The 24,731-nt window shown below is 48.8% G+C and overlaps 1 protein-coding gene and 1 long non-coding RNA gene across 6 annotated transcripts in view; one reads left to right on the top strand and one right to left on the bottom strand.

The window, feature by feature from the left end:
* The first annotated feature begins 4,661 nt into the window (after positions 1-4,661).
* LOC113457205 lies at positions 4,662-23,990 on the top strand. Its single transcript, XR_003377826.1, has 4 exons — positions 4,662-5,007; positions 6,096-6,205; positions 13,229-13,302; positions 23,838-23,990. It is a non-coding gene; the product is annotated as an uncharacterized LOC113457205 (long non-coding RNA).
* Positions 10,107-24,731, bottom strand: part of Wscd2 (WSC domain containing 2) — a 92,810-nt gene continuing 78,185 nt past the window's right edge. For all 5 annotated transcript variants that reach the window (XM_005344242.2, XM_026783865.1, XM_026783866.1 and 2 more), the window contains exons 8-9: positions 22,312-22,512; positions 10,107-11,968 (exon numbers count right to left, since the gene is read on the bottom strand). In XM_005344242.2, the coding sequence (XP_005344299.1) occupies positions 11,616-11,968; positions 22,312-22,512 (554 nt within the window). In that variant the 3' untranslated portion in view covers positions 10,107-11,615. The remainder of the gene's footprint in view (positions 11,969-22,311; positions 22,513-24,731) is intronic.

Raw genomic sequence — 24,731 nt, 5'->3', positions numbered from 1 at the left:
CTGCCTAGGCCCATTTCATAGGCCAACCCTTAGGTAGGCGGAGAAAACAGAACAGGATGCTGGGAGAAAGAAGCTGAGTCAGTGAGTCGCCATGATTGTCCCACTGCAGACAGATGCAGGTTAAGATCATTCCTGGTAAGCCAGCTTGTGGACTACATAGAATAATAAAAATGGGTTAGATCAATATATAAGAGCTAGCCAATAAGAGGTTGGAACTATTGGGGCCAGGCAGTGTTTAAAAGACTACAGTTTCCGTGTAATTATTTCAGGTATAAAGCTAGCCATGTGGGCGGCTGGGTGCCTGGGACGCAGCTCCGCTGCTCTTATTTCAACACTCCCTGTTTCTCTTTTTTTTCTCTCTCTCTCTGCCTCTCTCTCCTCATTCCCCTTCTCCCCTTCCCCTCTTTCCCCTCCATAACCCACTAAATAAATATCCACTTTCTCTGCATGGCATGCCTATCAGTCTCTGTCTCTCACCTGCAGTGGTTCCTCATGGGACAAGGGCTCTCACCGGCCACACAGCTCCCTGCCTGGGACCCACTGCCCCTTGTGGCACATTGCCTGCTGTGGCCCCTGCCCCTTGAGAACCTGCGGTGTTTTATTTTTACCATTTCAAGCACCCCTCCTTGGCTTGTGCATCAGTTCCTGCTTCCAGGTTCCTGCCCTGTTTGAGCTCCTGTCCTGACTTCCTTCAATGAGGGACTATAATGTAAAAGAGCAAGCCAAATAAACCCTCCCTCCCCAACTTGCTTTGGTCATGGCCTTGTGTCACAGCAATAGAATGTCAGAGACCAGCTTCAGCAAGGATGCTACTTGGATACAAGGGTTGGTGCGTGGGGACTAGAAAATAAGTAAAGAGAATGAAGATGCAAGTGAAAATAATAAAAGACAAAGAGGATAGTACTGGGAGGAAGTTCCAGTGAACACTGAAATCACTCGTGTGTAATTTCCATTTGCTTAAATACCCCAACCCCCAAAAAGTAGAAGTAAGATAAAAAACTGCATTAACACGATACAAGGAAATGAAAAGATCACTTGAAGATTGTGTGCTACATTCTTAGTTAAACATTCTGTTGCTAGAAGATAAGTCATGCTCACACCCTAGACCAAAACATTCTGTAGGCAAACCACTCCCTGGGTGGAATCCAGTGCTATCTCCTTAAAGGAGTAAAAACTTGGTTGGGTCCTGAGACTTTTGTTTGAGGTAGAAACATATCTACGTCTCTATTCCTGAAATACTAGGTCTGCATATTAGCCATGCTTGTTGACAATGACCTTGAAAAGAACTCTGATCTACATCAAGGTGGACCTTTGAGGTAGCAACACACAGAAACCTTGAAGAAACAGAAGTAAGTTCCAATTCTCTGACCTTTGGTAAGAGTGGAGTAGATCTACCTCCATGGGTCATCTTAATGTCCAAAACCACTAAGTAACCACACCCTAGGTCAGGGTGTGTAGCCACAGTTGTTATTAACAACTTTGAGCAAGCTGAAACTCTCTGACCTTTAGACAAGGTGGAAGTAGGCTATATTTTTGGGCCTCCATGATAGAAACCCTAACTAGGACACACTCTTCCCCTACTCAGACCTGATTATTCATCTTTGAGATGAATCCTGATTTAAGAATCTGAGTAGGGAGCTGGAGTCTGATGAGGGTATAATGACCCCTCAACCCTTGAATCGCTAATGAGTAGTCATAGCTGCTCTGGTTAAGATGGTGATGCCCAGTGGACAGTGTCTGCCACACTGACTAGGGGCAGGGACTTCAGTGTGACCATGACAAAGAACAGGATACTTGCAACGATGGTTTGAAAAAAATCATTCAACAGCTGCAACCCTCAGAAGCCAACAATGGAAAATCCAGGCTTGCATGCCACCATGTGCAAAACACCTGGCTCCATAGCATGTGGAAAGGGGCAGGAGAAGATAGCACATTCAGAGGGGAAGAAGCCGTCCAGTCCTTCATCCATCCAGTCATCCTCTCACCCATTCATCCATCCATCCATGACTCATTCACACTCTCGTCCATCCATCTCAGGCATTCTTCATTTGCTGGTTCACTCTCTTCTCGGCCATTTTCTGGTCTATCTGTGCATTCATTGCCACCATCCTGCCCACTCTTCACCAGGGAGCTTCATTTGCCCAGTGCACCCTACAAATGTGCCCAGCCCCGTAACAGTCACTTTTCTGCCACTGTCATAAACACCATGACCAAGGAAACTTACAGATGAGCTTATTTGGGCTTATGGTTCCGGAGGGATAAGAGGCCATCATTGCATGGAAGCATGGCAGCAGGGGGCAGACACTGCAGCCAGAGCAGGAAGCCAAAAGCTCACATCCTCAACCACAAAGCATAAAGCAGACCAACCAAGCTAGACGTGACTCAGGTTTTTAATCTCAAAGCCCATCATCTCAGGTTTCTATTGCTGTGATAAACACCACGACCAAAAGCAACTAGGGAAGGAAAGGGTTAATCCAGCATATGGTTCCACATCACAGTTTATCATCAAAGGAAATCAGGATAGGAATGCAAGCAGGGCAGGACCTGGAGGCAGAAGCAGAAGTCATGAAAGGGTACTGCTTACTGGCTTCTTCCCCGTGACTTGCTCAGTCTGCTTTCTAATAGAATCAAGGACCACCATCCACAAAGGGCTGGGCTCTCCCCATAAATCACTAATTAAGAAAATGCTCTGGATCTTTTGGAGGTATTTTCTTAACAGAGGCTTCCTCCTTTCAGATAATTCTAGATTGTGTCAAGTTGACATAAAAACTAGCTAGGACAGGTAGGAAATAAATTTTAAATTTGTAAGATAGGGTTTTATACAAACCCACTAGATGCCAGGCCCTTCATCTGAGATTTGAGATCTCCTGGGTCTTGGAGAGCTCTGTAATAGAGGCAATGGTCAACACTGAAAACAGGGTCCTACTGCTTTAACTTGGAGAGTCTAATTTCCTAATTCAGGCCCCAAGGGATGGATTTATTCATTTTTGGTTTACTGAGACAGAGTGTCATGTAGCTCAGGCTAACCTTGAGACCACAACAGATCAGGATGATCTTGAACTCCTGATCCTCCTACCTCCATCTCCTGGATCCTGGGATTACAGATGTGCACCACCACACCTGGATTATGTGGTGTTGAGGATGGACTCAGACACTCCACCACCTGAGCTACATTTTCAGTCCCTTAGTGGATTGAAGGACCACAAACAAATTTTTCTTGAAAAGACAATTCATGGCTTTGACTCAATGCCTCCTTCTCAGTCTCTTCCACATATGCTAGTTGGGTGTTTGTGGTTTTACACTCTTCCTTTTTTACACTCCACCCTAAATTATTCCTGTATCCTCATTTATCATCAGGAAAAGGACCAGACCTTCCTTTCTCTCTGGCACATTCTTTTCTATGGACTATGGGGTGGGGTGTGGGTAGTTCCAACAGGAGAAAATGTTGCAGAAAACCTATGAATCCAAGAATTCTTTCTTGCCTGGCAGTTGTCATGGGAACCTGTAAGTGATCTGTGCAGCTAAGAACTGGGGGGCATCTGCATGGCCACCCCTGATCCACTGCACTCAGAGTGTCTTGTGTCCATTTCACTTTACCCGTATGTTCTGTACACTGTGGTGAGGAGTGACAGTCCTTGCTTCTACCCACTAACATGCCAGCAAAACTGCAGCTGTGGAAGAACCCAACAACGCCTCCAGCATTGCTAAATGCCTGTGTGGGAGGTTGGGGTTTTATTGTGTGAATCCGGGAACCGCAGCTTTGAGAGGCTTCTTATTTCTCAATCTGAGTCCTAGGTAACCTCGGAAAGCCCAGCTGTGTGCCCCACTTCTCCTTCTCTCCTCCTTGGTAGAAAGTCACCCTCAGCACCCCTCCCCAGTGTCTTGTTGGACCCATGGCTTCCTTCTTCCTCCTGACCTCATGTCTACCCCATGTCTACCATCCAACACATGATTACATAAGTAGGTTCTCAGGTCAGATGTCTTAGTATTCTGTTGCCTTGAAGAGGCACCACAACCAAGGCAACTTGTATGAAAGAAAGCATTTAGCCAGGAGTGATGTGGGATGCCCCTCTGTGTGCTATGAATATATTTTTATTACCATTGGTTAATAAAGAAGCTGCTTTGGTCTATGGCAGGGCAGAATATAGCTAGGTGGGAAAGTCAAATTGAATACAGGGAGGAAGAAGGAGGGAGAGGCCAGCAGCCACTGGAAAGCAAGATATACGGTAACAAGCCATGAGCCTCATGGTAAAATATAGACTAATAGAAATGGGGTGATTTAAGTTGTAAGAGCTAGTTAATAATAAGCCTTAGCTAATAGGCCAAACAGTTTGTAATTAATATTAAGCCTCAGAGTGGTTATTTAGGAACTGGTGGATGGTAGAGAAACATCCAGTTAAACATGAGCTTGCTTACAGTTTCAGAGGGTCAGTTCATGACCATCATGGAAGGCATGGTAGCAGGCAAAGAGCTACATCCACAACATAAAGGGATACTGGGACTGGCTTGGGATGTTGAAACCTCAAAGCCCACCCCAAGTAACACACTTCCTCCAACAAGGCCACACCTCCTCATCCTTCTAATCTTTTAAAATGGTGTCATGCTCCCATGACTAAGCATTCAAATAGATGAGCCGATGGGGGCTGTTCTCATTCTAACCACCACACCAGACTTCCTGGGTTCAAAGTCCTCTTCCACCTTCTTTAAGCAGTATAACCTTGGCCAAACTACCTTCCCTCTCTTAGCCTTCATATCCTGAAATAAAATGGGGAGGATAAGAGTTCCTTCCTTACAGGGACCTGGGAGTGATTTTGAGATGCTAGCATCTGTCGGCACACAATTGGTGCTTAGTAACCAGCAGTTACCATCACCATGGGAACCATTATTTCCCATTGTTCCCCTTCTCTGGCCAGTGCCCAGAAGATGGATCTTTCCATCCCTGAACCTCAAATGCTTGAGCCCTGTGGGTGCCGGATGTTACAGGATGGGCACATCGTTCTCCATCAGGTGAGTGCTTATCGCTGCCTGAATCAGGAGATATCTGTAAACGAAGGGGGAAGACTGGAGAGTTCACAGCTTGAAGAGTATGTGACACTTGCATGTACATGCACACACACATATACAGTCATATGTAATGTATGAGCACACATGAGCATACCTCGGTGTGAACACACATAGGCAAACACACATATACACATTATCAACACAAAAACACAGCTCTCACCTGAAAAAAAGAGAGAGTTTATTCTGGAGATAGAATGACTGTGGCTGGGAACACAGGTTTAGGTCTTCCCAAATTCCATGTCCCAACTAGTAAACCATTTCATGAAGTTTTTATAGGAACAGAAAAACTCAGCCACAGATGAAGACACTTTCTAAACTCACTGGTAGATGAACCTTGGCTGAAGGCCTCGGTTATGTTTTGATGATGCTCAGCTTCCAGGTTGGTGGGAGCTGGGGGGGGGGTCTGCTGAGTTAAAACATCTCAGGATTTACCTGTTAGTCATAACATGTTAGGGCCAACACAGGCAGTTAAGGAACGGCTATTCAGGGAGCTGGAGGTAGTCCAAAGTGAACTGATCAGGCTCTGGACCTGTAACATTCCCAGCTCCCCACAGAGATGCCATTCTGGTGAGTCAACCGGCCTTTGACAACACAGCTTTAGTCTCGTGCACAACACACACAAACACATGCTTTGGGTTCTAACATGACTACATACTGTCATATCCAAAGGCAAGATCAGGGTGGCGGAGGAGAAGCTGATTGTGGTCTGTGTGGTCAGTTTGTCTGGGAGAAGAAGCCTGAATAGAGTCCTATAGACAGTTAGCCATCAGCCACTTCCTGGGAGGAGTGGGAGGTGCCCCCTACGTACATTGTTCTGTAGTACTGACCAGTTCCCATGTGACATCACTATTTGTGCACAGCTGGCTCTTGGGGACCAGGATGAGGGCTACACTACACGGTTAGCTTTCAGAGTTCAGGTGTGGGGGGTCGTGAGAGCAAAAGAGATCTCAGTGTTTATGGGAGACAGATCCCAGGAAGCAAGGGCTATCTATCTCAGGCCTGTCCTGGTTGCCGACTGTGGCTTCTCTCAGGAGTGTTACTGGAACACCACTCCTTCAGGAATCCCTGGGCACCTACTGTGTGCTGGGCGCCAAGTGGAGAGACGGCCATGGTCATCAGTGCCACGCCCTTGGGATGATGTGTGAGTATTCTTTCATATGTGACATAGGCAAGCTTGGAGGACTTCCATACTGCCCCCACCATCAGCTCTCATTACTATGGTCCTTATAGCAGAATGCTCCCAACCTTGGGCCCAATCTGTGGGAAAATAAGGTTCAGAAGATCTGAGATCAGTGGTCATGTCATGTTCAGGAAGCCTGGGTGGCCATAATGACCGGATGAGTGCCCACCTCAGGCCTCACCAGAGACTTCTCCCTCCAGCCCTTCTCTTGGGGACTCATGAAGGTCACCAGCCAGGCTCTGCTCTGCCACTCTGCCGATTCTTCATTCCCTGCAGTTTAGAAGCCCATGCCTCCTAATGCCCCAAGTCATTTGCATCAATGAGCCGCCTCCCTCAGGGTCTGCCCATTTCAGTCAGACACAGTGCTGCCCATCTGCTGGAGTATTGTGACCACTTCTGAGATGAAAGCCAAGGTGGGGGTGGGGAAACGCCTCACCATTCCCTCCTCTTCAGGCATCTCCCCTGAATGCTGGCAGATAACAGGCTCACATCTGAAGGAAGCGCTAAACTGGCAAAGAGGAATAGACAGATGCGCTGCTGTGTGCACCTCACCCTGCGCGCTGTGCTTTTTGGAAAGAGGTGGACATGTTTGTCTCCACTAACAGCTCTGTGCCCTTCATCCCCATGCCTCCTATATCCCTGACTCTTGAACAGCAGCCTAGAAGGGGGACCCAGTCTGTATTTCTAGAACGGAATACCTCTGGACAGATGTATTCTTTGGAGACCGTCCTTTACAGCTACGCAGGCTGTAATGCATTCAGGCATGTAAAACAACTTGGGAGCAATGATTTAAGGCTCCCCAGCCCTCCGTCCCTCCTTTCCCCTCCCTGCTCTCTCTGCACCCCCTTCTCTCCAAGTACACCCTTTGCCTCTCCAGCTTCCAAATGGGACTCTGATGGTTTCTGGTTCCAACCTAAGCATTGTCACCAACTTCTGTGCCCCAAAGTGAACAACTTCTTTGAGCATCTCGTGCCTTGGCCACACTCTGGGTGGTTCCCACCTCTGTGTTTCTCTTTGGAGGAGGATGGAATGGGAGATCTCTGCATCCTTCTTTATGCTCTCCTACCCCCATCACTGCTAAGAGAAACAGGAAACCATAGGAAACTTTCCCACCCTCACCTGATCCCCCTATGCTCCCTTCAGTCACAGGATCCCCCTGATGAGAGGGGCTGCTGAGCCTGGAAGCTCCAGACCCCGTCTGCCCTTTTTGTCTTTTCTACCTATCTGTCCTTCAGGCGCTTACCCCAACCCTCTCCACTTTGTCTCTCTTATCCCTCACCCTTTTCAAAGCATCCAACAATGATCTGGTGCTGGAGCACTGTCCCCTCCTGAAGGGACCGCAGCAGAGATCACACTGAGGCACTCAGCCTGACATTTGTTCTCTCTTTCCTTCTCTCACTCCTTTCCTCCCTTCTTCTTTCTTCCTTTATTCTATTATTGTAATAGCAGAGTTAAGGACAGGGCAGTGCAGCCCCAGCCTGCAGACTCTGTTGCTAAGGAAACCACTTCCTTGGTTACCAGCCTTGGTACATTTGTCTCATGATGCCTGAATCCCACAAAGCCACCCCCACTCTGCAGAATGAGGAGATGAGGTGGGAAAGAGGGAGAAAGGAAGGAGAGAGAAGTTGAGAGCTCCAAGGTCAAGGGGTAGAGATGGAGAGACACTTGCAACAACAATGCAGAGACCAAGTGGATGGTGAGGACAGAGAAAGGCAGAGGGACAGTCGGGGGCAGGCAGAGAAGGAAGAGGCACCCTAGGCAGCTGGCAGAAATCAGACCGCAAGGAGGGAAACCATGGCTGTAAGAAAAACAGTGAGGAGGAGGAGGGATGAGAAGAAAGAAAACAAAAGAGAGACGTAAGGGAAGAAGGGCTGAGCCTGAGCCAGGGCAGCTTTGGAGGACCTGCCCGTCCCCTGGCTCTCTTCTTTCCTCCCACGCTGGATGTGGCCACCTTCTTGGCGCCTGGGAAAACCTGGAATTGATTCTAAGAATCAGCCTTATTCTACTTGAGTCTGGGAGCCACTGTGAGAAGACAGCAGGATCCAGCTTGGATGCCCCCTGCCCTCCCTGTACTGGGGACCACTGGAACCCGTAGCTATTTTTCATGTTGCTTTCCATAGTGAGAGCCTTGGCTCTGAAATTAATCTCTGTGGTGGGGCTCAGCAGTGTCTGTGGCTCACAGGGGTCACCAGAGACCTTACCATCCTCTTCCCCAAATGCTTTCTGATACTTGAAATGACTGCTGGGTACCTGGTAAGATGTGAACTCTATAGAGATGGAGGCTTTTAAATCCTCTTTCAGACTCTAAAACAGGGAGCAGGGTGTGTCACACCGTCAGTACATGCGTAGGAAGTATGTGCAGGGTGTGCCACACCGACAGTGCATGCTTAGGAAGTATGTGCAGGGTGTTTCACACTGACAGTACATGCTTAGGAAGGGTGTGTGGGTGATGATCACAGAAGCTACTTTAGTTCCTCTTAAGTCTGAAATAGAAAGATTTGAATGCAAATGGCCACAGGCTGGGCAGATATTGGCAAGTGCTTTAGCCTAGCTTCACCTCTGGCCGTGGCCGGACCATCAGGGAAGAGTGGAAGATGGATTCAGCAGGTTCCGTGTGATCCTGAGACAAGAATCCAGGCCAGCTAGATGCTACATGGCTTCCCTCACTGGGAGTGGGTGGGCACAAGTGGCCTCAGGGACATAGAGAGACCTAGGTTCAAAACAGTTTATTGGTTCTGGCCACTAGGACTAGTCAAGCCTTGATGTAAGATCACATCAGGGCACACACGGCCAAGGCTAAGACTCCTCCTAAGCCAAGACTCTGACTTAGTCAGCACCAGAGTCAGTCAGGACACAGATTAAGGACCAGTCAAGAGACATCAATTGCATCTGTTTGGGGCAGGTCAGGGATCAGCCTGGGAACATGGTCAGAATGGTCAAAGAACCAGGAGTAGGGTTCAGTATGCATAAAACCAGACTTGGGACTCAGTCAATGTGGAGTTAGGATAAGGAGTATGGTTAGTCTAAGACTGATCATGGACCAGCATATGTCTAGAATCATATAAACTGTATCAGGATTTAGCTGCAATCCAGGTACAAAGGTCTAGGTTTGGGTGACCCAGGTTCAAGGGTCTATGTAGATGGAAGTTTCTGTCCTGTCCCATCCCAGGTGACACATGTTCAAGGGTCTAGGTTTGAGTGACCCGGGCTCAAGGGTCTAGGAACGGATACATCTGTGACAGGTAAGAGTTGGCTTACGATTGAGATGTGAGTCAGCCCAGGCCCACATGAACTTACTCAGCCAGCATGGCTCTCGGGAGCAGCATGGCTCTCGGGAGCAGCATGGCTCTCGGGAGCAGCACTCCCTCCCCCATGACTCTACCACTCAAGTCCTTCTTCTTGCTCCTGTGTCGGGGGCTGGGACTTTGAGTGGGGTGAAGACCCCTCCCCACTGCCAACAAGGCAACATTAAAAGCCCTTTCTCCCTCTGGCTGGGAAAGTCTCTGGTCACAGCCCTCCCCAGAGAAGCTGCAGTCTGGTGTGAGAAGCCAGGGTAGAGGTCTGGGGACTGAATGGGCCAACCACAGCATTCTCGGCATCAGAGAAGCTTCCCTGTGTCTCTTTGTTGTCACTGGCTCCCATAGTGAAGAAACATGTACAGCAGCCACACGGGGCCTCTGTCACTCACATATACAGAAGAGACCTCTTAAGAACACGTCTTCCACATCTGTGCACAAGCCCAGAGAATTTCACACCTCAGCCCTTTCTTGGACATTCTCTTCTCTCTCTCACACACACACACCCAAGAAAATGTCTCATCTGTGAGTGCAGCGTCTACAACAGGGCCACATGGTAGAATTAGCAACAAAACTCTTTAATGATCGCATTGACCTGAGGAATCTTTGAACAGAAAGTTCGTGACCAGAGGTGGCCACTAGCAAGGAACTGGTCCAGGTTCTGGAGCCAGAGAGAATGACCTCCAAACTGTAGGGGAGAGGTGGTCATCTGCTACCCAGTAAAAGAAAACTAGAAATGAGCCTGGAGGGAAGAAACACCATACAAAATACATTCAGAGCCCTCTGGCTGAGCCCTGGGGTGGTCCAAAGCCTCCAGATGAGGGCACTGGAGAAGGGAATCAGGTAGAGTCTCTGGCCCTTCCTTTTTGCGTGGCCAGTATCCAAGGGGCAGAATGTCTTGGTCATATTCCTCTTAAAAAAATATATCTCTTTTCATGAACCTTCTCCTGGGTTCCTTGGCTAGCTGGGAATGAGTGTTTGCCCCAAAGCTGCGGGGGGGGGGGGGCTGCTCCAGACAGAAGAGCAAGGGGGCTGTGACTATGGCTTTTGTGTCTGTGCAGTGGAAATGATGAAGGTGTGGGCTGAAGGGGAAGCCGCAGGGATCCAAGGTGGGGAGACAGGATCCTGGATGCATGCGCTTGAAAACATGACCAGTGACCTAAGTCAGAAATCCTTTGGTTTGGTGTCTCAGTGTCGAGAGCGGTGGTGCTGTGGAAATGGAGGGCCATCCATTACCCCATTTCTAAGGAGTCCCCAGTAGGGACTGGCCCTGTTGGGCTATATGCAAGGGAAGGGAGGCTGATGTCTTGGCAGGTAGGGGGCTATTTTGAGTGTGGCGCCTTCTGAGTTGGAGCACTTTTGTGCTCCCCTGGGTAGTAAAGGACTCCCCAGTTAAGGGACTCAGGGGGGCAGTGTAAGATAGACATGTTGGATCCCACCCTGAAAATATGGGTCACTGGGGCTCTGTATTGGGCACATGGCCAACTGCTGGGTTGATTTTTGGTACTTAAGGGACTTTGGAAGAAGGATCAAGAATCCCAAAGTCACTCCCAACCCCAAGACATAGTGTGGGCAGAAAGGACAGTTTCAGTCCTGGTGGAACGGTACCCAGCTTGGATCTCACATGTGGGGGCAGCTCCCACGGTGGTGCCAAAGCACCAGTCTTCCTACCTCAGAAGTCAGACTTCTAAGGCCATGGAGACGCATACCAGACACCTGTCTGTCACACAGAGGAGGCCTGAGAGAGATCAGAAAGCCGGTGCTTGCTCAGGGAAAAAGACAGGGGCCCTCACAGTCAGCTGCAGGGTCACCACTGCATATAACCGTCTATCAGCTGTCACATTCAGAACCTCCCAACCACTGCCGTCTCCATGATAAACATTTCCCCTTTCTCCCCAACATCAGGGATATGGACTCCCCAAACAAGGCAGTCAGGGGAAGGTGCCTGGTTGTCTCCTCCCCAGGCATCGGAGGGGCCTCTCTGATGGCAGGCAGAAGCCCGGGGTTGTCTTTATGCCAGAGGGAAGTCAGCTCTTGGAGCCACGGGGGTTGCTCGGTCCCTCCCTGGCTATCCATCATCTTGGGCCGTAGGCATCGGGCACCCCTGTGAGGTTGCGACTGCGCAGTGCTGTGTCTACCATCCTGATGTAGGCGGCGATGGTCCTGCGCATCTCGGCCGTGTACGGGTCATACTCCAGCTTGCGGAGCCCGGAGCGCTTGAAGTTGCCGTCCTTCTGGCTCTCCACGCACAGCAACCGGTCTTCCCTGACCACCACACCCAGCAGGCTGACCATTCGGCCCAGCTGGGCAAAGAGGTCCTGCTTGAGATCCTCGAAGTGCACCACAAGGACTGTCTTGCCAAATTTGAGCCAGTCCAGCGTGTGTGTGGCCCACCATGGGGCATAGTTCCTCACGAACTCAGGCCACTCTGCAGAGACAGCAAGGGGCCAGCAGATGACACACCTCCCAGACATCTGAACCCACCTAGAGTGGCATTCCAATTGTATTTTAATAACTAAAACTTGCCTGAAGATCAGAAAAGTAAAATAGCCACTCTGGCCAGCCTTACAGACCAGGCAGTGGTGACACACCTTTAATCCTGGTAGCCACACTAGTTTGCCATAGAAACCAGGTGGTAGTGGTGCACGCCCTTAATCCCACAGCTAGAGAGATTGTAAAACAGGAGGAGACAGCTCTCGGTCTCAATCTCATTCTGAGGTTTCCTGGAGGCAGGATCGCCATTTTCGGACTGAAGTCAAGATAAGAGCCAGTGGCTGACTGCTTTGCTTTTCTGGTCTTCAAGTTAAACCCCAATATTGTCTCTGAGTTCTTATTGATCATGCTACACCCACCTGTGATCTCTGGGGTCACACACACTTGACTGGAGCCTGGTTCACTGACCAGACACAGTCAGCCCTATATACAAGGAGACCACAACATGTAAGTAATGCTACCACGATGTGGAGGTGCGGAGATAAGACATGCAGAATTATACAGGAAGGGCTGGGGAGTAGGCCTCTGCTTGCCTAGAATGCTGCAGGCCCCAGGTTTGATCTCAGGAACCAGAGATCTTAGAAAGAAGCTGCGTCTCCAGACCCTGATTGATTAGAAAGGCAGCACCATTGTTCTAATATTTGGTTTGGTTTGCTTGCTTGCATTCAGAATTCTAAAGGCAATTTAGATTCTGCTATTTGGCTCCTTTTCAGTGGGATGTGTAGGAGCAAAATTACCTTCCCTTGGACTAGTTCTAGCTCCTTGGAACCGCCATTCCTTGCCCACTCCTGCATCAGAACTAACTCTCCTGACCAGTAGACAGAAACCCTTTGGAATCCATTAACTTAGCAGATCACTAGTTTCCTGCAATTCAGAAACTAAGACCGCCATCAGATAGCTTCTTGGTCTACAGCAAGGTCTCGCTGTACCCACCTCTCTGACAGACCCACCAATGCATTTAAACTTGCCTTGATTCAGGCTGTATCTGTCCTATAAAACTATAAAAACTTTATGAAATTGCTTCCATGTTGGAACATGGAATTTGGGGTAACCTAAATCTGTGTTTCTGAGCCATGGTCACTCAAAATGACTCCAGAATAAACGAGCTCATATTTCCTTTAAGATGAGAGCTGTAGTTTTTGTGTCAACAGATATGGTGACATGCGGCGTTCTAAAAATGGTTCACTTTTCACAGAGGAACTGCCTGAATGGAAGCCAGGTACCTGCATGCATCCCGTGAGCCCTGGCCATCTGGTGTGATTTCCTCAGGTGGGTCATTGGTGAGCTCTTTCCTTGGTTTTGTGAACAGTCTATTTGTCAACCCTGAGCTGGTTAAAAGACCATATTTCGATAGCAATCTCTTTAGTCTGCTTTCAGAATATTTGCTTTGCGGTTATCTGTTTGTTTGTTTGAAAGCATTTTGGTCTAATATTTGGTTTGGTTTGCTTGCTTGCATTCAGAATTCTAAAGGCAATTTAGATTCTGCTATTTGGCTCCTTTTCAGTATTTTATCTGCTTCTGGGACTTTGAAGGCATTTTAGTTTCTGTTTTGTTGTGGTTTTTCTTGTCCTTGAAATGTTTTCATTTATATCACTTGACCTTTGCTTCCTGACATTTGACCTTTGCTTCCTGATGCTCCTCAAATGCTTAATTCTGCTTTTTTTCTGTTACTTCTCCTGTGACCTTGTCAGATCTTTAGCTTAGGAGTTTTATGATAGGGACACTGAAGGGGAGAGGCACTTGTTCGCCCCCACCCCAAACCACGCCACAGAGTTGAGGCATCAGGGGGAATGCCTCTCTGTGTGCAACAGCCTCAAGGAAACTCAGCAAACATGCCTATTCTGGGTCAGAAGACATTTCACTGGCTCGTCCGTCTGCCCGGAAAGACACCGGTTTGTTCACCTAGAGTCTTGAGTGCCCTCACGTTTACGTAACATGTAAGGAAGACCCATAGGAGAAGTTGGTTTCAGGGTAAAAGCTGAGAAAGCCTTTGCCAAAAGCAGCACAGAAAACTGACCAAAACCACATAGTCTCTAGCTAGTACAGATGGGTAACTTCTCAGAATAGAAAAAAGAAAGAGAAAATATATATATATATATATCAAGGCGGCAATGAGGTTTCCACAGAGGGGGAACTGCCTGGAGGTAAATGGCCATCTGCCTCTCCAGCAGCTCTAGGAGTGATAATTGCTGACTAACTTGCAAGTGTTTGGAAAAAACACACTAAAGATAGCCCAAACAGTTACCTCCAGAGTAGGAGGCAATAAAAGCAAAGTCCTAGGCAAAAATCACAAATAGGCAGCCGGCTTTAACTGAGATGTAAAATGATCTCCCAAAACTGATCAAATAGGCAATTCACAACAAATAGCTCTTAAGCCAGAGGAGTTAAAGTAGACGCTAAAATAAAAAATTAATAAAAACTTTTGGGAGGTTTATGCCAAAGGTCAATTCTGAGATAGCTCTCCCCTCCTCCCTCTTCCCCCACCCCTCCCCTCTTTTCCCTCTTCCTCCCTTTTCCCTTTTCTCTGGTCTGCTCATCGTGGCCTCCTACCTTACCTTCTCTTTGAGCAGCTTCTTTCCCTTTAACTCCCACGCTTATATCACCGTGTCTTAACCAGCTCTAAAAGTCCTTTTGGCCTTAAAACCCCAAATCTCAGCTTGGACTGAGCTTAGGGGACCACGTCAGACTATTAAAGATAACCAAATGCATCTGTCTGTGTCCCCTCTCCAGCATTCCTGGGGACTTATCCTGAGCCCCACCTTCAAGCATCTTGGGGAGTTTCCCTGTTTGCTATCTTGACCTGTCAATCCTCCTAAACATGGGGTTCTGAGTCCCTCTTATCTAACAAGAAACTCTCTAAATGTTTAAGTGCCACCGACACCAACGGTAGACATTTCCCAGAGCCACCAGCTCTGTTACTGGGTCTTTTTCAGGAGAACTTCATCATCAAAACTGATCCCCGGAGTAACCAGTCTGTTAGAAATCGCTCTCAAGAGACACGTGTCTCAGTTGACTGTCACTGTTGAAGCCATGGAACCTCAGGACATAGGAGTTCCCCAGGAATCTCATGTTGGGAGTGGGAAGGGCACCAGCTGGAGGGGGACCTTGTCTCCCTGATTTCAAACAGTTCTAGCAACTTTTCAAATCCCTCAGAGAGACTGAAGCCTGATGACGGCACCACCTCCACCAGGTCTGATTAGTCTTGTATAGCCTCAGCCCTCTCTCTATGCACTGACCTCACTCTAGGTCCCGAGACAAACCTGCAGGTTTGATGGATCTTATTGTCTCCCTTCCCATGTTGATCACATGACTAAATCTCCTTTTTGTCCATTCCACTTTTCATTTGGCTCTTTTAATGGTCCCAAATCTTTTTTTGGGGTGGCAACTAACGTGAGTTTTTAGATTAAAAAAAATTAAATCTGCTTTTAAGAACAAGATGTGATCTCCTGATCCTTAACCCAGTCTGGTTTACAACATGGACCCTAACCCTTGAGGGTGGAAAGTAACTATATGATGCTCCTTCTCTAGGATATGTTTTTCCCAGTGAACAACCGCCACCCTCGACACACTAAACTCTAGCTCATAGACTAACAGGCTAACTCACACCTGTGCTTTCGCTAGGTCTCCTTCACATGTGTTTGTATGTGCACCAACAATTCAAGGGTGTTTTTGAGCAGCGCTGCCTCTTTAAAAATAAACGAGGGGATGAGCAGGGTTTCAGCAGGATTGCGTACCTTGGCAAGGCCAATGGAAGAGAAAACCCTACATCTGTATTTTTTGAATTGTCATTTTAAAAACTTACTTTGAGGTTTGCATAGACATCTTAGAGTTTATAGATCATCTTAATGAGTTACACCATAGTTCAGAATGTAACAGAATTATTCAACTCTGTTTCTAATTAAAAAGAAAAATAAAATCATGAATGCTGAGCTCTGTCCCAGTCTTTACACCTTATACTTTTGGTGACTAAAAAAAAGAAAGGCTTTTGCCAGCAATGACAACAGAAACCTCACACACATAAAAGCAAAACACTTCAGGCCGGGCGGTGGTGGCGCACGCCTTTAATCCCAGCACTCGGGAGGCAGAGGCAGGCGGATCTCTGTGAGTTCGAGACCAGCCTGGTCTACAAAAGCTAGTTCCAGGACAGGCTCCAAAACCACAGAGAAACCCTGTCTTGAAAAACCACAAAAAAAAAAAAAAAAAGCAAAACACTTCAAAGTACCTGCTATAGAAATTTTACTCTTTAACAGACACTTAATTTAAATTTGCTTAAGTAAACCAAAGCTAATCTTCTTTACCTGTATTAATGACTATTGAATATTTAATATACCATATTTTGTTTTATATTACAGCCTCCTGAACTTACTTTAAAAATTACCCCATTAATTTTTTTCTAAGATAGGCGTGGTGGCGCACACCTTTAATCCCAGCACCAGAGAAAGGCAGATCTCTGAGTTCAAGGTCAGCCTGGTCTACATAGTGTGTTCCAGGACAGCCAAGACCTCATAGAGAAACTCTGTCTCAAAAAAACAAAGAAAAAATTCTTTTCTAAATTTTGTAATAACAATAATAATAAGATCAAAATATGTTGCAAAAGGATTGTTTGAAATGGATATGGTTATAATGAGGCTAAAATAACACTGAAGTTATAAAACTTAGAGGTCAATCAGTGCCCTGAGATAAAACTAATGCTTAATTCTCTACAATGCTTTCATTATTGATTTGTTTTTAGTAATGTTTACCCCTCTCTCCAAAATAAAAAACCACTTAAAACAACACAATCCTTTGTTTATTTAGCCTTCGACTTAAATGGACATTTAAAACCTGTGATTAAATGTTTTCCCACTGAAGAAAGCTTTTGTGTTTTGAATAGTCATTGCTTTAATCATTAAAAAGAAATCTGTTTATAGTCTTATACCTATCTAGAATATACTTACTAAATTCAGTAATAGTTGTAAAACTTTGAAAAGGACAAATATTTAAATCTGTTTACACAGTTTGGTCTACTAACTAATGAGCAACACGGAGTATTTTAAGTTTTTTAAGTAGGATAACTAAATTCAAAGTTAGTCACAGACTCTTCCTCAAAGGGTAAAGACAACCAGACAGTTTTATCAACTGAAAGGAAAAAGACAACATAGCAAAGACTCCATTCTGTGTCCAGGTCCTTCTGACTCACCCCTGGAGACTATACTCTGCAAATTATATAACAGTTACATAAAATAGATTTTGTTTTGTTTTGTTTTTTTGAGACAGGGTTTCTCTGTATGGAACTCACTCTGTAGACTAGGCTGGCCTTGAACTCAGAGATCCACCTGCCTCTGCCTCCTGAGCGTTTGGGTTAAAGGTGTGCGCCACCATACCTGGCTTTATAAAATAGATTTATATTATATAAGATTTATGTAAATATAGTCATACTATAGGGCTATAATTTCCACCAATATAGTAATTATAAAGGTGCATTGCTGGATGGTAATTGTGTTTTCACCATGTTGACATAGGCAGGAGTTAGCTCTACTCAGTTCTCACAGGTCCGTGTCATGGTGGTCATCATTTAACAGAAGAGGAAACCGAGGCAGAGAATGGGTGAGCCAAGGTCACTCAATGAGCCGCAGAGCAGGACTTGGGAGACGTGGCTGCAGAATGTGGGTCTTTTGCTACCATTAAACAATGACAGCTTGCTCACAGGGAGTGGTGGCTGTGCAAAGGGAGTGGTGGGCTGTGCACAGGGAGTGGGGGCTGTGCACAGAGTGGTGAGCTGTGCACAGGGAGTGGTGGCTGTGCACAGGGAGTGGGGGCTGTGCACAGAGTGGCGGGCTGTGCACAGGGAGTGGTGGCTGTGCACAGGGAGTGGCGGGCTGTGCACAGGGAGTGGTGGCTGTGCACAGGGAGTGGCGGGCTGTGCACAGGGAGTGGCGGGCTGTGTACAGGGAGTGGGGGCTGTGCACAGGGAGTGGGGGCTGTGCACAGAGTGGTGGGCTGTGCACAGGGAGTGGGGGCTGTGAACAGGGAGTGGTGGCTGTGCACAGGGAATGGCGGGCTGTGTACAGGGAGTGGCGGGCTGTGCACAGGGAGTGGCGGGCTGTGTACAGGGGGTGGTGGGCTGTGCTCAGGGAGTGGTGGGCTGTGTACAGAGTGTGGCCAGAGCCCAGGGCAGTGGAGGATGGCTGAGGAGGTGGGAGAGTGGGGTGGGGACAGACTGTCAGCACCCTGACCTAGCCCTGCAGCTGTGCAATAAGCATGTCTACTCTCCTCCTTGCTGTGGCTCAAGAAGTCATCCTGCAGGGCTGGAGAGATGGCTCAGTGGTTAAGAGCATTGCCTGCTCTCCCAAAGGTCCTGAGTTCAGTTCCCGGCAACCACATGGTGGCTCACAACCATCTGTAAAGAGGCCTGGTGCCCTCTTCCGGCCTGCAGGCATACACACAGACAGAATATTGTATACATAATAAATAAATATTAAAAAAAAAAAGATCAGTCAGCCTGCTGACTCCCAGGGATCAGGCCTCCTTTGGGCTCTGCAGGCCCAATTCTTCTTCCTGACCACACAGTGAGTCATTACTGTGTGGTCACCCTGCTTAAGCATCTGTCTCCACCGCCCACTGAGCCCGTGGGGATGGTTTAAACAGGATTGTTAATCTTGATTGTGTGGTCTCTCTACTCTTTATTTAAGCTGTCACGAACTGTCTCTTTGGGGGGCTCATCAGCCATCTTGCCATGGCATAGAAAGTCATGGGAGGGCGCCTATGGGGTTGCCTGACTTGAGAGGCAGGTTACACGGAGCACTGCAGGCAGGTTACACGGAGCACTCCTTGGGTAGTTGTAGAGCAAGCAAATAAGAAGAGCTGCTGAGGCTCAGGTGGGAGGGAAGTCAGGAGACTGCCCAAGATGGGCACTGGGATGCTGGGATCAGCATCAGCCCCAACTCAGCTGGAAAACACCAAGGAGGCACTGAAGACTCAATGGTTGATAGCCCCTCCAGTATGGGCAGCACATGACAGACCAGTGAGTCTCTCAAGCTAGGTGGGGGACCTTAAAATCCTCCTAGATGCTCTGAAAGGAAAAGACTATAGTGCATCTGTCACCAGGAAGGAGGCTAAGACTCAGACAAGTGAAGTGACTTGGTCAAGGTCACGCAGCAGGGAAATACCATCCGATCCAGCCCGCCTCACTCTGGCCCAGATCCTCTCCAGACATCAGCAGCCTAATCCTGGCTTCCTCCCACAGCCTGGTACCCAGCAGGAGCTGGGGGTAACCGCTGCTGAACTAAATTGAAATTCCAACTGCTAAATTGCTCCATGATAAAAGGCTGCTTTTCTTGACGGAAGCTGTCCTGAGATGCCTAGCTTCCGGTCCCCTCCTGGAACCCCACGGCTACTTGGGAAATATTTATGCTGGCGACAGGTTATTTTTTATTCCTAAAATAGATTATTCACAAGGCAGCTGACTAATTGGGCCCGTACTGTTATAATTGGCTAGGACCAGATGTATCTGGATGATTGGGAAACTTTAAGTACGCAAGGGGGCTCCCTCCCTTAGTCAGCCTCTTTCCCACTCTGGAGTCACCTCCCAGCGTCCTTAGTGACTCAGGACAGCTACTGCAGGAGAAACCCAGGTGAGGCTGGCCTTTGTCATCTAGCGCCCACAGGTCTAGACTTCAGGTGTGGCTCCATTTGCCTGTGTGTCTTCCGATCACACCACCTGCACTATCCTGAGGAAGCTGCCTCTCTGTCTATCGGCTGTGTCCATCCTTCACCTCGGCTGCTGGCTAAGACACAGCTGTCCACGGATGACTTTCCAGCCAGGTGGCTGGGCTGGGAACCCTGCTCTTCTCCATCCACACTGGGTGACCTTGGAAATGCTGCTTGCTCTCTCCTTGAGTGGCATCCCTAACCTCTCAGGCTAATAAGCTTTGCAAAGGTCCCGACAAGGTACTAGGTGCAGAAGAGTAAATGCTATCTATGAGCATCCTTGCTGATGTCAGCACTTAGCTTTTCCTGAGACAACCCCCACGTGCCCCATCCTGCTGGTCCGACTTTCCCTCCCAAGGCTTAGCAGCACCCTAAGCTGTTCTGAGCTCTTCCATATCAGATGTTTGCCCACACTCTCCAACCCTTCACCTCTCAAAGCCCCCAAATGAGTCCTCTACAAAGAAGAATAGAAATGGAAACAAAAGCCCTTCCTAGCTCAGGGCTCCTGGTAACTGATTAGCACCCACAAATCCGGAAACAAAGGCACCCTGGGGAGACAAGACCACACAGGTGTGCCTGGCTGCACACTGCGCAGAGGTCTCCTGCTTCATCTTCTGTTGTCAGGAGAGAGCAAGCCCTGATGAATGGCTGCTCGGTGCCAGTTCCCCACGGAATCATTAAACACAGGATCTGTTTCATTACACAGATCCAGGACAATTCACCTTGTGTAATCATAGCACAAAAAATTTTGCCTTGGTCCTGCTCCAGAGGGGTTGTAAAATTAACGTTATGGAACCAAAGTTTGGGGGTGGGGAGGCTTATCTCCATCTAATTAGGAGGGGGCAGTGCTATGGTGATTGCATGCACACAGCGGCTGTGGGGCCTCCCCTCCCAGATAACCCTCCCACCTTACATCAAGGGTGTCCCAAAGCAGTTCTTAAAGCTTGTGAGAACACTGGAGCCCCTGAGAAATCTGCTTGGACACAGACTCTGAAGTATCCAAGATGCACTGGTGCCATTGGTCCCGGCCAGCCCTGAACAGGAAGGGTTTAAGGCAGTGGCACTTAAGTTGGAGTGTGTATCAGGAAGGTCCCCAGAGCTGGTAAAAATGCAGCGTTTCTGGGTGGGCAGCTCTCGGGTGGAGTCTGGTAACTGGTCTTGCTAATGAGTCCTCCAGTTGTCCTGGAACATAGGGTGTCAAAGAAGAGGGCTGGGTAGGTAGAGCTTGGGGGCTCTTGACCTGAGGAGTTGATAGAGCTAGTCTGTCCCCAGTAGGAGGTGAGTCTGGACCAATCCCCCATGTACCCTCTGTTGGTTCAGCCCTGACTCAGCACTGACCTAAAGGGCCCAGGTGTCCAAAGAAGGAAACAGAGCAGATGAGGCGGCTGCTGCGGGAGTAAATGTCTCTGGACGTGGAGGCTGGCGTGTGCATGTGTGTGCATGCGTGTGTGCGTGCTTGTGTGTGCTCGTACGTGTGTGCATACGTGCGTGTGTGTGCGTGTGTGTGTGCGCGTGTGTAAATCAATGCCTGGGTTGGAATCCCAGCTCAGCAGCACCCAGGGTGCTAACCAATCTCCATTTACCCTGCTACAGGAACCACAGGGGTGGCTCAGTGATGAGTTGGGGGCCACACTCCCCAACTCCCCTCTTCTCTCAGATCCCAGGAGGTCCAGGAAGAGGAGAGCTGGACAGCTTGGCCACTGGGCATCCCAGCGACCTTAGTGATCTCTACCTCTCTGGGCCTCACTTTTCTCAGGGTTCTCAGGGCAGATGCTGGGTCCATGTTCCAGCCTCGGCCTGTTTGCTGGCACAAGCCTCTCACGCAGCTGGGGAAGAACTGTCAAACCTGCTTCACCTTGGGCTCTGCTCTCCACCCAGTGGGGTGACACTAACAAGCCTCCAAGCCCTCTGAACCTTGTGGGTTGGAGTTGTTGGGTGGCTTCACACAGCTGTAGGGTCTAACCGCCATGGAGGGAGGGGCTGGACACAGGCCATGTGGTACCCAGGGAAGGACCCACAAACTTGTGGCCATCAATGCCATCTAGATTTCACCAGCAGTGTCTCTACCACCATGATGAGAACCATAGCTGTTGAGTAGAGAAAGGATACCTTCTAGATCCTTGCACCCCACTATTTTCTCATCTCCCTAAGTCCAGAAAATTAGAGCTATTCAAGAAAGTGTAAGGGCTGGGAGTCCCCTTACAAAGGAGTTCCTCTGCAAAGTCTGAATCCTTAGCTCCTGGGCTACATAGCTGGTATTTTGGGTGTGGCCCCATGGAGCCTTAGCCACCAGTGCTGCTCTGCACAAGCTAAACTCTGCACAAGCTAAACTCTGAAGAGTTTCCCGCTAGCCACCCTGCACCCCACACCACCCCAGGCCTGGCTTGTCACCCCATGCTGGCCACCTTGCACCCCACATTGCCCCAGGCCTTGTCACTCCATGCTGGCCACCCTGCACCCCACACCGCCCCAGGCATGGCTTGTCACCGCATGCTGGCCACCCTGCACCCCACACCGCCCCAGGCCTGGCTTGTCACCCCATGCTGGCCACCCTGTACTCCACACCGCCCCAGGCTCTCCCTCCTGTACCTTTGCCTTTCCAGTGGGCATGGGCAGCAAATCCTATGTGGCCTCCATACTTGCGGTTGAACTCAGCCATGAGGGCCTTGTAGGGGTTTCGGATGAGCAGAATAGCTGCATCGAAGGCTTCGATCTCCTTCTGGCCACTCTCATGGGTCTTGATGCAGATGGTCCGCCCACTGCGCCAGTGGTCTCGCTCACCTTTGAACCCTGTTCCCAACCCCAGGCAAGAAGTCAGAAGCTGGTGAGAGGGGAGGCAGGAAGCACACACCACTCCTTCCACACCCCCTCTCAGCATTCCTCACTCTCTTGACTCAGGGATTCCTTCCTGTGTATTCTGAGCACCCACGGTACTGAACATCATGACAGAAGCTGAGCAGAGCCTTACGGCTTCTGAGAGCGGCGTCTGTTAACCCAGGCTGCAGGAACTGAAAGTCACAGCCACTGTCAGTCAATGCAGCAGGACAGGAGCAGGCCCAGGAGGGATCAAGCTAGGTGTTTCTGTTTTGGACCTGGGCTACACCTTCACCTTCTGAGGTACAGAAATGGCCCCAGCCTTCTGGGTAGAGAACCGGCTAGCCCAAGACAAGAAAGGATAGGGACCACAGATACCAAAGACCTGGGGTGACTGAGAGGGAACATTGTAAGGTGGTGGCGGAGAACAGGGAGCTAGAGAGGGCCGTGGGAGTCCTGATGCATTCAGAGGCACCAAACCAAGGCTCCCAAACCTGTGTGTCCTTACCCCGCAGGACTCCCACGCTCTGAGCTGAGGCATTGGGGACAAGGTCAAGTGTGGCCTTCATGCTATTTCTAAGACAGCGAGTGACCCTGACACCATGTCACAGTCTCTGGGCCTCAGTTTCTCCATCTGTACCTTCTTTACACAGCCTTTGTGAGAAACTGGTGAGGCACACAGCACGAGGACTGAGCTGCTCCCTATCCCCTTCCCTGTAATTATGGACTGAACGAGCCAAAACAGATCCTTCTTTATACTGTTTTTGTTAGGATTTCTGCCACAGAAACTAACAGAAGCCACAGAAAGTCCTGGGCCAAGAGGTCCCGGGACCTAGCAGGCTGTGGGGTAAGGTGTCTTCCTGCTCAGCCTATGTCTAAAAGCTTACATACAGCTTTTAAAGTGGATGAAGGTAAGGTCTGGCATGTCTCCTGATCCTGTTCTAGGGGTCCAGAGAGTCATGGCCGCCCTCCTAGGGCCTCTGGGCAGAAGAGACAGGAATGGGCTGCCCTTTCCCTTGGGCTGCTTGGGCCGAGCCTGGGATTAGACCAGCCTTGCCAATTTGGGCTGGCTCATACCTGTGACAAGATTAACGGTTTTGGGGGTTCTCTGTGGCACAGTATTCTGAGGGCACCGAGGATGAGGCTTGGGAGAGAGAACGGGAAATTCACCACACATACCCTGGCTAAATGCCATGGCACACGTCCCGTTGGTGGGCTGCTGTACAGCCCACCTGTATTTCATTCTGTGGCTTCCCACCTGTGGCTTCATTCTCTCTTCACTGAAATCCATTTTATTACAGGCCCAGCGTCTGGTGGCATACAAGAACCCACACGCTCTCAGAGGAGAAAATGTCCTCAGAAACATGGCATTCCAGATGTAATGGCAATCCCCATGCCCAGGAGCTAAAGCTGATGGACTGGCATTGCCACAAGATGCCACGAAGTCGTCCTGGTTATAGTGTGGCCCCCATCTCCAGAAACCAAACCCAACAAAATAGTAATGGAAACTTCCTAATTCCCTATACAAGGCATCATGATGTCATCAACAGGGACAGTATGGAAAGTCACCTCCCTGTCTTGGGAGATCTGAGATGCTGTCTCTTTGATGCCATGATGGCATCAACTGAACTTGATATTTGTGGAGACTAAAAATAAATACAAACAAGATGAGCCACAATCATCTAGAAATACTTAGAGTCCCTTGGGGAGCCGGCCTATGGACAGGGTGGGGTTGGGTGGAATGCGTTCAAGAAAGAAGCTTCAGTAAGACGATGGGCTAGGCTAGGCGTTCCTGAGGAATGTTGCTCAATTGACAGAGTCACAGGGAATTGCTGAATTCCACCACCAGGAGCCCCCCTTCTGCACCCCTCTTTTCTACAGAACCCGGCACCACCATTACACAAATGTGGCATATTTAAATATCACTTTGCAGAGTCAACACAGGGATCTACTTATTTGGGGAGCATGTGACCCTCGGGTTCTGAGGAGCCACTAGGAAATTGTTCCAAGACATGGGCTCAGAGCTTCAGGAAAAAAAAAACCCTGTACACACACACACACACACACACACACACACACACACACACACACACACACACCACATACACACACACATATATACACATACACAATGTTTTCTCTTGTCTCTCTCTCACACTTTACACTACCCATATTACAGATTGTGTGTGCCTTGC

This window comes from Microtus ochrogaster, chromosome 2 (genome assembly GCF_000317375.1).
Source record: "Microtus ochrogaster isolate Prairie Vole_2 chromosome 2, MicOch1.0, whole genome shotgun sequence".
NCBI classification, from domain to species: domain Eukaryota; kingdom Metazoa; phylum Chordata; class Mammalia; order Rodentia; family Cricetidae; genus Microtus; species Microtus ochrogaster.
This window is presented reverse-complemented; position numbering and strand designations above follow the sequence as displayed.